The 15578-nt window shown below is 42.6% G+C and overlaps 1 protein-coding gene across 6 annotated transcripts in view; it reads left to right on the forward strand.

Annotated features, from left to right (window-relative positions):
* MVB12B (multivesicular body subunit 12B) overlaps positions 1-15578 on the forward strand; it is a 236524-nt gene that overhangs the window by 203877 nt on the left and 17069 nt on the right. For all 6 annotated transcript variants that reach the window (XM_073600320.1, XM_073600323.1, XM_073600322.1 and 3 more), the window contains 2 exons: positions 4277-4332; positions 12878-12937. In XM_073600320.1, coding sequence (XP_073456421.1) covers positions 4277-4332; positions 12878-12937 — 116 coding nt within the window. The remainder of the gene's footprint in view (positions 1-4276; positions 4333-12877; positions 12938-15578) is intronic.

The raw sequence follows: 15578 nt of genomic DNA on the forward strand, positions 1-15578 counted from the left end.
TGTCCCTGCCCAACACTCATTAGCTTTTATAATGATGTACTCTGTTATCCAGTCAATTGAGTAAACATAATATCAGATAAACTCTGAACTGGCTAAGTTGTGCAATAAAGCTCTCGCTCAAAGTGTTTCCCAGATGTTACCTCCGCTTCTTCAGGAGCACAGATGTTTTTGTGACTGTAAGCTCAGTTGGAGCATATCCACTAATAAGTATCCACAACGTAAGCGCGGGGACACCAGTGGAAAGAAAACCTGAACACGAACGGTTGGCCACAGACTTATGTGGATCTTGCTAGGGAAGTGTAGGGGTTCCCTGGCAAGAATATTCCTCCTCAACTTCATACGCCACTACATCTACATTATTCACATTGCTTTGTAAGTAGAGAACTTCATCGCTTCTCCTCCTCTCAAGGCAAAACTATCGCCAAGCATCAAGTCTACATCCCTTGTATCCTCCAGGAATCAGATTATTAGGCTTGACTCATATGGAAGGGGTGAAGGGGGAAGGAAACTGCACACCGGTATTCCAACCTTTTGGGTGTTGTCCACAAACCAATCATATACTGTACCCTTGCTGGCAATGTTGTCCAACATCCCAAAGAGCAAAAAAATACAAAAATGGGGAGGGGAGGTGAACACAGCCCCAACCACCACCTGAGTAATGTGCTTGACAACGAACAATCTCATTATCTAAAAATAATCCACTACTACATATCCAATACTTATTGGCCCTGTAACCTATTTTTCTGTGTTTTTCTGCCGCCTCCTTATACTGTCCTCAGAGTTCCTGAAGCTTTCCTTTCCCCCCTCATATTTGCTTGGTAAAAGCAATGTACATTAGTTGTGGCCATGTGCCCTTTTTCTATGCATACTACACATCCCATAGTCCATAGCGCCTAGTCCATTTTTGAAGTTAGCAGGAGAGAGTGGCTACTTCTAACACACAGTGGGACCATGGAGAACGAACACAGCCACCCAAGAAGAAGTCAGATAACAGCAGCATTTTTTACAAGCAGAATTACATTCTTCTAATGACTCTGAACAGAAAACATGATTTTGTATTTTCGCACATTTTTAATTTCCAGTTACTTTATGATTTCAATAGTTGGATAAGCACTAAAACAGGTCTAGCATATTCCAGGATTAAGAATTAATCCAGGACCCAGCAGGGGGAAGCATCATCTTGAGCTAATCAAGACTCTATTGCAGGGCTTTTTAGTGGGGCCAAACTGTGGCCAGTGGGAACAGAAAATGCCTCGGCATCAGTGGAAGAAGATGATGCCCCATCATTTCGTGTCAGTTGGAGGAGTAGTGCTCCAAGGACTGGATGAATGCAAGCAATGGGCTGCAGTTTGCAGACCCCTGGTTTATTGCTTTGTGCAGTGCTTTTTAGGCATGAACTAGCACACAGCAGAGAATACTGGTTAAGCCTGAAAAGCACTGCACCAATTAGTAGAGTCTTGATTGGCTCAGGGTGATGCTTCCCCCTCTCCCTGGCCAGGGGATTACAGGAGGCTGTTATGAAGACAGGTTCACGTACTTAAGCTAGTTTATGTAGGAGCAGTGCCCATCCATGCAGGGCGCAGGGGCGCCGCCCTCCCAATCCATGCGCCTGGCCCTTAACCTCCATGCAGGGCGCCAGACACATGGATTTCAATGGATTTTTTTTTTGGAAGCACATGATTAGAGCCTGAGGCTCCAATTGGCTTCAAAAAAAGATGGGCCCGGGTGCAGAGCGCTGTGCCCACCCAGTTGTGTGACAATAGCAAATTATTATTCGCTATTGTCTTCTTGATTCTTCTTCCGGCCAATCAGGAAGCGGGTCCTGAGAGTCTTAGGACTCCCGGCCACATGGGTCCTGTTCGGCCGAGAGGAGAAGCCCCGGCTCTTCCCTCGGCTAGAGCGAGGAGCAGCAGCCCTACCACTCGTCCTCGATCCTTGTCATCTCCTAGGTAAGGCCGCCCTCCCGCCGGGAGGGGGGTGATGCAGGTGATGCAAATGAGGGGGGAGGTTTGTTTGCCGCTACCCCCCCCCCCCCCCCCCCCCCAAATATTGAGCACCAGCTGCCACTCTGTAGGAGTACATTTTTTGGAATACCTTACTGGACTGACTTGTGTTTTAATATTTGACTACAACTCCTCTTTTAATCTGTGCTGTGATAATATGCAAGCCACAAAGTAGTACAATTTTTTTCCCAAATTGAAATGTATTTTTAGATGGTGCTATGGTAGGTTATAAAGAAAAGCCTAGTCATGCTTTTGTACATTTAAAGCTAAGCTCCAGGTATTATCCTAATTGCATACTTGCATTGGTCCAGTTTGAACCAGGTATGTTTATTGCATACCTAAGGAACCGCTGGGGAAGCTTATATTCACTGTAGTAGTTGGCACTAATACAGCGATAGCCGTGGTCTTACGTGGTCCTGTGCCATGCGGCTGCCCCACTGCACACTGACCACAGGAGTTTGCCAACTCCGCACTGCCACCATTCACAGAACACCTTCTATTATTTTAAAGGAATTAATTGATTGGACAAGGTGAAGATCATGATGTTACCACCCCTGCTCTACCTCTTCCTACCAGAGAACTCCATGTATTAATTTAAAAAATAAAATAAATACAAGGTGTTCTATGAATGGCAGCTGTGCCAACTGAGCGAGCCCTCTGGTCAGTGTTTAGTGGAGCAGCAGCTCAGTACATGATCCAAAAGATCACGGCGATCATTGTAGTGTCAACTTCCACAGCGTTCCCTCAGGTATGAGTTATGCATACTTTTTTTTATTGGTCCAATAGAAGTATGATATTTAAGATCATACCTGGAGTTCAGCTTTAAGTTGATAAATTGGGAAAGGGTTTTTAAAACGTACACACCTCAACATTGAGCTGCATGTTATAGTGAATTATAGTGCACTTGGGCATATTGCTCTTAATGCAATCCTTTAAAGCAGGGGTCTCCAAAATGCAGTACACAGGCAGTGCACAGATGTGACCCTTTGCTTGTCTTTATCCAGCCCTTGGGGCACTATTCCTTCCACTGAACACAGATGTTGGGGTACTATATCTCCCACTAACACCAGATATGGGGAACTAATTCTCCCACTGCACAAATTATGGGGCACTATTCCTCCCACTGACACCAATGATGGGGCACTACTCCTCCAACTGACACCGATGATGGGGAACGAATTTTCCCACTGACACCAGAGATGGGGAACTAATTTTCCCACTGACACCAATTATGGGGAACTATTCCTCTCGCTGACACCTATGATGTGACACTATTCCTCTCGCTGACACAAATGATGGGGCACTATTCCTCCCGCTGACACAAATGATGGGGCACTATTCATCCCACTATCTTCAATGATGGGGCACTATTCCTCTCACTGACACTAATGATGTAATGTTTTTACTCTCACTCACCACCAAGCCTATGGAATTTTCTACTCCCATTGGCCACAGTTCGTCCCCCCTAGAGTTTCAAGAGCAGTAAACTGGCCCTTTGTTTTGACAGTTTGGGGACCCCTGCTTTAGAGAATCAAACATGCACTGCAGTAGCAACACTCCAGGAAACTGTAGTTATGTATTTTTTAATTTTTTTTTTTATTTGAACAGTTAAAGCTACAACATTACAATGCCTTTCAAGGAAGCTGAAAAAAATTGCATTTTCTATGATAGATTTTCAGAATATGTTTTGTATGTCCTGGAACTGGAGAAACAATGACAGCCTTGGCGAATATCTGTGATTTGACATTATCGCATTAATAGCACGTCCATCCTTCAAAGCGTTTTTAAGCATGATCTGTATGATAAAGGGCATCGGCTTAATTACAAGCTTGCTTAATTACAGCTGTGTGGAAGCTCGTTTGTTTAGGAGGATGCTAATTACACTGCTGAGCCCTTGGCATGGGTTTTCCTCTCCGTATTCCATACAGTGGCACAACGCCCAGATGAAGCGGCTTCAGTTTTAATGACTGCAGGTGACACCGAGACGGCTTGTTATACCGAGCTGTTCCTGCACACCATGGTTTGACAGACACATGGATGAGAATAATGTGGGCTGGCTTAGTGCAGAGGAGACACCTTTCTTTTTTCTAAATGTGTCTTGTCACATGGAGTAAAGTGCAGCTACACATGATGTTCTGTGGGTCTGAGAAGTTTGTGGGTCAATGGCCAAACTATTTTTAATTGTGTGTTGGTAACCAAAAGATTTTTTCTGCTTGTTTAAAAGTGGTATGTTACAATCCTATGTCCTCTAACGAGAATTTTATATGTTTCAGCAATGGATGGTGTTCCCTTCATGATATCTGAGAAGTTTGCCTGTGCATCAGAAGCGGTAAGTAGTCACCGTAGGATCAGATTTTTAAAGGAAAGATGCACCCTCAGAGCAGAACAGTTCCATTTGGCTACCTCCCTTTCTCTGCAAAGAAGTTTTTTTAATATCGGACTTTAGGTCGAATACACATTTCTACTGGACTTTGGCATCTGAAGTGCAGATGGCCGGCTCTCTTGCAGCCTGGGCGTCTGAAAGGTTCTGTGTAGGATCTCTACTAGATAGAGATTGCACAGCCAGGAGACTGGTAACAAATACTGCATTGAACTGACAAGGCAAACAGGTTCCTTATGTTGATGAGTAAGGAAATGCCAGCAAAAGGACCTTAGGAGAGCCAGTTTGTGATCATGGTGAACTGGTCAGCCTTTTCTGTAGGGGGTCAAATACAAGCCTTCATGAAGCATCATGTGATCAAAGGAGTTCTGAAACCAGGGGCAGTGTGTGGCCAGGTTTGATCCAAGGTCCAATAATGGTCCTTATTAGTCTTTTTACAGTATTTATTTGCCACCAACTTTACAAAATTAAGGGAGACAGTACAGTTACAAAACAATTCAAGACGACTAGTGTATTAGGATGGTCCTGCTTGTAAGTGCTTACAAAAAAGGGGTTGGAGTAGTGGTGGACCGAAACCGAAAATTCAGGATGCACTTGGCTGAAAATCAAGAAACGTAAGAAAAAGCTCAAGAAGAATAAATCCCTTTAAATTCTATGTACAGTATCTCATAAAAGTGAGTACGCCCCTCACAGTTTTGTAAATATTTTATTATATCTTTTCATGTGACAACACTGAAGAAATGGCACTTTGCTACAATGTAAAGAAGTGAGTGTACAGCTTGTATAACAGTGTACATTTGCTGTCCTCTCAAAATAACTGAACATGCACACAGCCATTAATGTCTAAACCGCTGGAAACAAAAGTGAGTACACCCCTAAATGAAAATGTCCAAATTGGGCCCATTTAGCCATTTTTCCTCCCTGGTATCATGTGACTCGTTAGTGCTACAAGGTCTCAGGTGTGAATGGGGAGCAGGCGTGTTAAATTTGGTGCCATCGCTCGCACTCTCATACTGGTCACTGGAAGTTCAACATGGCACCTCATGGCAAAGAACTCTGAGGATCTGAAAAAAAGAATTGTTGCTCTACATAAAGATGGCCTAGGGTATAAGAAGATTGCCAAGACCCTGAAACTGAGCTGCATCACGGTGGCCAAGACCATACAGTGGTTCCACGCAGAACAGGCCTCGTCATAGTTACATAGTAGGTGAGGTTGAAAAAAGACACAAGTCCATCAAGTCCAACCTATGTGTGTGATTATGTGTCAGTATTACATTACATATCCCTGTATATTGCGGTCATTCAGGTGATTATCTAATAGTTTCTTGAAGCTATCAATGCTCCTCGCTGAGACCACCGCCTGTGGAAGGGAATTCCACAACCTTGCCGCTCTTACAGTAAAGAACCCTCTACGTAGTTTAAGGTTAAACCTCTTTTCTTCTAATTGTAATGAGTGGCCACGAGTCTTATTAAACTCTCTTCTGCGAAAAAGTTTTATCCCTATTGTGGGGTCACCAGTACAGTATTTGTAAATTGAAATCATATCCCCTCTCAAGCGTCTCTTCTCCAGAGAGAATAAGTTCAGTGCTCGCAACCTTTCCTCATAACTAAGATCCTCCAGACCCTTTATTAGCTTTGTTGCCCTTCTTTGCACTCGCTCCATTTCCAGTACGTCCCTCCTGAGGACTGGTGCCCAGAACTGGACAGCATACTCCAGGTGCGGCCGGACCAGAGTCTTGTAGAGCGGGAGAATTATCGTTTTATCTCTGCAGTTGATCCCCCTTTTAATGCATGCCAATATTCTGTTTGCTTTATTAGCAGCAGCTTGGCATTGCATGCCATTGCTGAGCCTATCATCTAACTAGGACCCCCAGGTCCTTTTCCATCCTAGATTCCCCCAGAGGTTCTCCCCCCAGTGTATAGACTGCATTCATATTTTTGCCACCCAAATGCATTATTTTACATTTTTCTACATTGAACCTCATTTGCCATGTAGTCGCCCACCCCATTAATTTGTTCAGGTCTTTTTGCAAGATTTCCACATCCTGCGGAGAAGTTATTGCCCTGCTTAGCTTAGTATCGTCTGCAAATACAGAGATTGAACTGTTTATCCCATCCTCCAGGTCGTTTATGAACAAATTAAATAGGATTGGTCCCAGCACAGAACCCTGGGGAACCCCACTACCCACCCCTGACCATTCTGAGTACTCCCCATTTATCACCACCCTCTGAACACGCCCTTGTAGCCAGTTTTCAATCCATGTATGGTCCATGCCAACGCACCTTATTTTGTACAGTAAACGTTTATGGGGAACTGTGTCAAATGCTTTTGCAAAATCCAGATACACCACGTCTACGGGCCTTCCTTTATCTAGATGGCAACTCACCTCCTCATAGAAGGTTAATAGATTGGTTTGGCAAGAACGATTCTTCATGAATCCATGCTGATTACTGCTAATGATATCATTCTTATTACTAAAATCTTGTATATAGTCCCTTATCATCCCCTCCAAGAGTTTACATACTATTGATGTTAGGCTAACTGGTCTGTAATTCCCAGGGATGTTTTTTGGGCCCTTTTTAAATATTGGTGCTACATTGGCTTTTCTCCAATCAGCTGGTACCATTCCAGTCAATAGACTGTCTGTAAAAATTAGGAACAACGGTCTGGCAATCACCTGACTGAGTTCCCTAAGTACCCTCGGATGCAAGCCATCTGGTCCCGGTAATTTATTAATGTTAAGTTTCTCATGTCTAATTTTAATTCCGTCCTCTGTTAACCATGTAGGTGCTTCCTGTGTTGTGTCATGAGGATAAACACTGCAGTTTTGGTTACTGAAGCCCCCCGATTCACTCGTGCAGACTGAGGAAAAGAATAAATTCAATACCTTTGCCATCTCCCCATCCTTTGTAACCAGATGTCCTTCCTCATTCTTTATGGGGCCAATATGGTCTGTCCTCCCTTTTTTACTGTTTACATACTTAAAGAATTTCTTGGGATTTTTTTTGCTCTCCTCCGCTGTGTGTCTTTCATGTTCTATCTTAGCCATCCTAATTGCACCCTTACATTTCTTATTGCATTCTTTATAAATTCTGAATGCTGAGGATGATCCCTCAACCTTGTATTTTTTGAAGGCCTTCTCCTTTGCTTTTATATGCATTTTTACATTGGAGTTAAGCCATCCAGGATGTTTGTTCGCTCTTTTAAATTTATTACCCAATGGGATACATTGGCTAATGCCCTGATTTAATATGCTCTTAAAGCAAACCAATTTATGCCTTTTAGCAAGGTTTGTAGTTTAGGGAAGTTGGCTCTTTTGAAATTCAGTGTCTTTGTGTTCCCTTCATGTTTCCTATTTGTGTGATTTATACTGAAACTAATTGACCTGTGATCGCTGTTACCTAAATTGCCCCGTATTTCCACATCTGTTATCAGGTCTGTATTGTTGGTAATCAGTAGATCTAGTAATGTTTTATTTCTAGTTGGTGCGTCTACCATCTGATCCATAAAATTGTCCTGCAAGACACTAAGGAACTGGCGAGCCTTAAATGAATGCGCGGTTCCCTCCGCCCAGTCTATGTCTGGATAATTAAAATCCCCCATTATGATAACACTTCCCATCCTTGCTGCTAATCCAATTTGTGATAGGAGATCCGTCTCCACTTCCTCCCTCAGGTTAGGGGGCCTATAGCATACTCCCAGTATTATTTTCCCCTTAGCTTCATCCCTTTGGAGCTCTACCCATAAAGATTCCACCTCCTCCCTAGCCCCCTCAGTGATGTCATCTCTCACATTCACTTGTACATTATTCTTGATATATAGGCATACCCCTCCCCCTTTTTTACCCTCTCTATCCTTGCAGTATAGGGTATACCCTTGAATGTTTGCCAGCCAATCATGAGAGCTGTTGAACCAGGTCTCTGAAATTCCCACAAAATCCAAATCCTCCTTGTACAACAGTATCTCTAGTTCACCTATCTTGTCCGCCATGCTCCTGGCATTAGTGAACATGCCACATAGTTTAGACCGGTCGCATATTGTCCTCGTATTGGGTGTTTCAAGATTGTTTCATGGTCGACCAAAGAAGTTGAGTGCACATGCTGAGCATCATATCCAGAGGTTGTCTTTGGGAAATAGACGTATGAGTGCTGCCAGCATTGCTGCAGAGGTTAAAGGGGTGGGGGGGTCAGCCTGTCAGTGCTCAAGCCATACGCCACACACTGCATCAAATTATTCTGCATGGCTATCATCCCAGAAGGAAGCCTCTTCTAAAGATGATGCACAAGAAAGCCCGCAAACAGTTTGCTGAAGACAAGCAGACTAAGGACATGGATTACTGGAACCATGTCCTGTGGTCTGATGAGACCAAGATAAACTTATTTGGTTCAGATAGTTTCAAGCGTGTGTGGTGGCAACCAGGTGAGGAGTACATAGACAAGTGTGTCTTTCCTACAGTCAAGCATGGTGGTGGGAGTGTCGTGGTCTGGGGCTGCATAAGTGCTGCTGACAATGGGGAGCTACACTTCATTGAGGGAACCATGAATGCCAACATGTACTGTGACATACTGAAGCAGAGCATGATCCCCTCCCTTCGGAGACTGGGCCACAGCGCAGTATTCCAACATGATCACAACCCCAAACACACCTCCAAGACGACCACTGCCTTGCTAAAGAAGCTGAGGGTAAAGGTGATGGACTGGCCAAGCATGTCTCCAGACCTAAACCCTATTGAGCATCTGTGGGGCATCCTCAAAACGGAAGTTGGAGGAGCGCAAGGTCTCTAACATCCACTAGCTCCGTGATGTCATCATAGAGGAGTGGAAGAGGACTCCAGTGGCAACCTGTGAACCTTTGGTGAACTCCATGCCCAAGATGGTTAAGGCAGTGCTGTAAAATAATGGTGGCCACACAAAATATTCACACTTTGGGCCCATTTTTGGCATTTTCACTTAGGGGTGTACTCACTTTTGTTGCCAGCAGTTTAGACATTAATGGCTGTGTGTTGAGGTATTTTGAGGGGACATCAAATTTACACTGTTATACAAGCTATACACTCACTGCTTTACATTCTAGCAAAGTGTCATTTCTTCAGTGTTGTCACATGATATGAAATATTTACAAAAATGTGAGGGGTGTACTCACTTTTGTGAGATACTGTATGTCTTCACACTAGTCCATTGCGCTACCATTGAAATTAATCGAAAATGCATTAAAAACACACCCGTGTTGTGTTTTTGATATGTTTTTTGAGTCACATAATCAAAAATCGCTTGCATTTTTGGTGGCCATTATCGGCACCTTTTTTCCTATACTATTGCAAAACGCAGATAACCCTATTTTTGGCCACCGATATATCGGTGCATCCCTAATACAAACAGTAATAACTGTGAGGGGATAATTACACAGAGAATGTAAAAGTTAAACTGTTTTGTAGAGACGGGATAGGCTTTCCCTGAAGAGATAGGGTTTTCACTGATCGCCTAAAGGTGAAGAGAGAAGAAGATAGCTGGAAAGATAGGAGAGGCTCCAGGGAAGTCCTAGAGGTGAGCATGGGAGCAGTTGACAAGGGGGATAGAGAGCAGTAGGTCTTGGGAGGAGTGAAGAGGATGGTATAGGTCAGTGATGGCGAACCTTTTTGAGGTTGAGTGCCCTAACTGCAACACAAAGCCAACGTATTTATTTCAAAGTGTCAGCACTGCAATTAACCTAAATACTGAGATTTTAGTTTAGAAAAACAACTCATACAGTTGTCCAAACGAATTAACCTCTTTTGTTGTCTTAAAAGAATAACACAATATGAGAGCTTTCAATCATACAGTATTTTATTGAAAAAAACATCAGACATGGTACAAGGGATGGTCAGAGACTGCAGGAATGATGCATGAGATGGTCAGAGACTGCAGGAATGATGCACGAGATGGTCAGAGACTGCAGGAATGATGCAGGAGATGTCAGAGACTGCAGGAATGATGCATGAGATGGTCAGAGACTGCAGGAATGATGCATGAGATGGTCAGAGACTGCAGGAAATGATGCAGGAGATGGTCAGAGACTGCAGGAATGATGCAGGAGATGGTCAGAGACTGCAGACATGATACAGGAGATGGTCAGAGACTGCATAAATGGTACAAGAGATGGTCAGAGACTGCAAACATGACAAAAAAAGATGGTCAGAGACTGCAGACATGGCACAAAGGACAGTCAGAGACTGTCCAGAGGCCTATTACTATACCCTTGACAGAAGATGGCAACCCTGGCTCCCCAGCACAGATCACAATAGCAAGGCTTCTATTGATAAAGATCTCCCAGCCTTGCATCATATGGGGTATAGGCATGATCTATGTCCTGGACAGGTGATGACAGCACCATGAGCTTCCATTGATAAGGATCCCATTGCTGTGGCATGAATAAAGAATGCCAGCCCTGGATTCTCCGTACAGATCACAATGCCAGGCTACCATTCATAGTGATGTCTTAGTCCTTGCAGGGTATTGCTGTGTTGTGAGTCCTGGCCATCAGAAGACAGTCCTATGTGCTGATCACAGATCATGCCCGGCTCCCATTGATGGTGAGGATTCGTCCATAGCAACCCATGCTGTGCCCCCCGTTACCGTTGTGTAAAGCTCAGATTCTGCTCCATGTATATATACACGTCTCCCCCCGCTCCCCCCGGTGTCCTCCCGCCCCGCAGGTGTCTTGCTCCGCTTACTCTCCCAGTCAGGTGATGCGCTCGCGGTCCCGCTCAGATCACCATGTTACCTGAGCAGAGGTCTATTTTGGTGCGGGTCTCGGTATACATGCAGCCTGGGCTCTTCCCGTCCACACCCACCCTGAACACATCACCCCTGGCCCCAAAGCCCAGTGTGAGATGTAGTTCTATGGGGGGGCGCACTGCCAATGGTCAGTCAGTGTGCGCTCTTCTTCCACATATTGCTCACGTGCCTACAGAGAGGGCTCTGCGTGCCAGCTGTGGCATGCGTGCCATAGGTTCACCATCACTGGCATAGGTGATATTTTGAGACTAGATTAGTAAGGCACCTCAGGGCAGAGTTGTGGATGGCTTTATATTTTTGTGTTGGTAATTTTGAAATTTATGTTTTATTCCATGAAAGCAATCCAGTGGAGGGATTGGCAGAGATGGGTGGCAGGCACTGAACTGTTAGTAAGTTGAAGGAGTCTAGCAGTAGCACTCATGATAGACTGCAGATATAAGCGGAGGTTCCACTTTTGGGTGGATCTTGTGGTGACAAAGCAAATGCTACCCTTCATATAATAAAGAATGACAGCTGGAATATGGTTGCTTTTTTTAAGCTAAACCTTTTAATTTCCCTAAATTTATATATGAGGCACAAATAATAATTATAACAATGGAAGTTGTTAATATTATTATTGTTACTATAATTAATAACACTATTATTAGTTACTCATAATAATGGTATACAACAATACTGAATTTATTTACAGTTTAAACTAATTCCATATAGTTTGGGTGCCCGGCAAACAAAAGTGCCATATTATCCAATAATGAAAAATGTTGACATACCAGTAGGAAGCGAAGATCCTTTATAGTTACTGGCTGGCATTTTCTCAGATTTTCTAAAGAAAAGATCTTTACGAATAATATTGTTTCATTTACTTGTGCTTTGTAAGGATCAAAATGCTATAGGAACATCTAAGGGAGTCTGTCACCTACAATTGGGATTTACCTACTGGAAGCGATTCCCTCTATACCCTCCACATAGCAACCTGCCGTTAAGCTGCCTCCATAGGCACCAGTTCAGTGTGGTCTTCCACCCAAACTTGATAACCTCTATATCTACAATTCCCATTTCCAAGGCCAACTCTTTGTAATCATGTTATTATGGAGGCAGGATGTCCACATTAAAAACAGATACATTGACATTTGTAATTATGGGAGATCATAACTAAATTGATTTGAAGTTGATCATCGCTTTTGTACCAAAGGGACATTTCCTTTAAGAGTCATGTAAAATGTATTTTTTTTTAGGGGAAGCAATACAGAGCTTTGTACTTTGCTGTGTAAGTCTAAGGAGCAATTGTGTTGTGCTATGCAATGTAAATCTGCCCTAAAGAATGGTACATTTTTGATGTTTAAATATAAAAGCATACTGCAATGAATATATTCTATCATATTGTAGGCGTTATAAAGTATTGTTTTTGTAAGAATATGTTTAACTAATAATGGACATTTTTGTATACACAAAACATTTTTAAAATATTAGACGCAGGAATACATAGCCACGTGATCCAGAATTAATACTTATTGTCGTGATTGTTGAAATTCCTTTGGCTTTTCTGCCCTCAAGTGGTCAAATAGACAAACTGCAAGTCACTTTAGTTAAAGAGTGCAAATGTCAGTCAAAGCTTGGAGTGTTTATTAATTGTCTGTCATCAGATACTTTTAGATTACTTAATGTCTGCTTTTTAACTGAAGATCTTTTTTTTTTTTTTTTTTTTTTTTTCTTATTTTAGATGCAGCAGGTTGACCTTCTGGGAATTACAATCAAGTCTCTGGCAGAAATAGAGAAGGAGGTAAGAAAAAGAAAATAAGAGGCTCTGTTGCACACTAAAGAGACGATCTGCCTGTCATCAATATGATTGTGTCACCAAACGCTCCATGATTTTTAACCTGTGGTTCATTTTAAAGTGGAATTAAACCCAAAAACAAAAATGTTACACATTGGCTGCGATTTGACATGTCAAACTGCGTGTCAGATCGGCCCGATGTGAACGGGGGCTTAAGGTATAAAATAGGCAGTAAGGAGGGGACATGACACCTCCCAGCCACTTGCGAAGTGCCCCCTGAAAAGTGATCCACCATGAATCACTCTTCAGAGAGCCAATGAGCCATTAGGGTGACTCCACTTTTTGGAGGAGCAACGTAGACATGTTTGGACAGCAGCGTTGCCAGTCTTGGAGAAGGTTGTTTTAGATGCATTAGCAGATTTGTCTAACAAATTAAAAACACTTGATATGCAGTTACAGAAACATTTTTTTATTATTATTTACATACAGTAAATGAATACAAGCTGACCATTGTTTCCCCCTTCTCTCTGGGAAATCGGCTGTTATTGCTCACGTATTAACCCGCCTCTATCTCAGAGGTGGGTTAACTCTAACTCAGTCTCTATCTCAGAGGCGGGTTAACTCTAACTCAGTCTCTATGCAATTACTAACAGCCATTCACAAAGCTGGTCCTATTAGTTGTGAACATATGGGTTGTGTATGAGCTTCGTGAGACAAAGTTTGGTATTTTTTGTACAATATCACTTTTTTATATATAAGTTATGTGCCCCTGAGGAAAATAACCTATAGCATTTTTGCAATAATCAGCGTCCGTCTACAGGGAATGTTTTTGCAGGAAATAAAAAAATGAAGGGAGGGGGTAACTCCAAATAGTGATCACATTCGTGTGTAGCAAACATAAAACAAAAGCATGCAGGAAAATAATAAACAAAAAATAAACAAATGTGCAATGCCATTGTTGCATGACTTTCATGCAGGGAATTGTGTAAAGAACACTCTGTAATTCTTCCCTAGCATCTGTTTATTTTATGTAACAGACCAAACTGTCCATCATACCCTACTCCTCTGCATTTTATTGTACTTATCTATACTCCATCCTTTTCACCAAGCTTCTGTTCCCTAATGGTGAGAGATTCATCTTGATTATAATCGCTGTTTGCCGCACATATCTAATTTGTGTCTTTTTAAGAGCTAATTTGCGTGGACTTGACATCTTCATGTGCTGAGCAAGGAGAAAGCTTTGGGGTGGGTACTGTTTGACAGTCTTGCCATCAGTTCATCTACACCTAGCAACCTATACATTGCTACAAAAAACAGAATCTAATCTAGTTGCTTCCCCATAAGGAAATCTGTTCTTCCCATTCTTCTAGTTGTCATTTCTGCAGCATGTTTTGTAAACCCCTTCCCACCCAGCCCCAGTGTCACTTTAACTGGGTCTTTACGCTCAGGGAATGGGAAGGATTGTCTGATCTTGTGACCACTGATTGGCTGTGATAGTGGTCACATGATTGGGAGTCGATTTCCAATCATTAATAGAGTCTGGGAACTGTCCGACAGGTCAGTGTGCTGGGGATCGCACAGTGAGCACACTCTTAGCATAGAAACCTCAGCCATCCATCGACATGGACAAAGAATTTAACAGAATATGTAAAAAGGAAATCAAGGATGCAAAAATTCTAAATGAACGACAGATTGCAAAAGATAGTAGGACAAACCCCCAAAAATTCTTCAAATATATTAATAGTAAAAAGGTCAGGTCTGAGCATGTAGGCCCTTTACAAAATAATCTAGAGTGGGCGACGGGGGACAAAGAGAAGGCTAATTTATTAAATATTTTCTTCAGTTCTGTGTATACAAAAGAGCATGGGGGAACTCATGTCCATAATGGGGGTGGTATTGACACAGCCCCGAATGATCCACAATGGCTCAAAAGTGATATGATCCAGAAATATTTAGACAGAATAAAGGTGGATAAAGCACCTGGACCCGATGGTATCCACCACGGATCCTAAAAGAATTGAGCTCTGTAATTTCAAAGCCATTGTATTTAAATTTTTAGGGACTCATTAATGACAGGAATAGTACCACTGGATTGGCGCAGGGTGAACGTAGTGCCTGTATTTAAAAAGGGATCTTTACCAAGTAACTATAGACCTGTTAGTTTAACTTCTATAGTCGGGAAGATACTGGAGCGTTTAATAACAGACTACATAGATGAGATCTTGCTGGAAAAAAACATTTTAAGCAGCGGACAGCATGGATTCATGGAAGACAGAAGTTGTCAGACAAACCTGATTTCTTTTTATGAAGAGGTAAGTAAAACCTTGGACAGAGGGGTGGCTGTGGACGTGGTATACTTTTTGCAAAAGCGTTCGATACAGTTCCGCACACACGGCTCATGTGTAAGGTAAATTCTACAGGCTTGGAAATATCAGTTTGTAAATGGATAGAAAACTGGCAGAGAGACAGAATTCAGAGAGTAGTGGTTAATGATTCTTACTCTGAATGGTCTAAGGTTATCAGTGGTGTACCCCAAGGTTCAGTGCTGGGACCCTTACTTTTTAATACCTTTATAAAGGATATTGGGTCTGGAATCAAATGTAACATTTCTGTCTTTGCAGATGACACCAAGCTATGCAGTGGAATA

This window comes from Aquarana catesbeiana, linkage group LG09 (genome assembly GCF_042186555.1).
Source record: "Aquarana catesbeiana isolate 2022-GZ linkage group LG09, ASM4218655v1, whole genome shotgun sequence".
Taxonomy (NCBI): domain Eukaryota; kingdom Metazoa; phylum Chordata; class Amphibia; order Anura; family Ranidae; genus Aquarana; species Aquarana catesbeiana.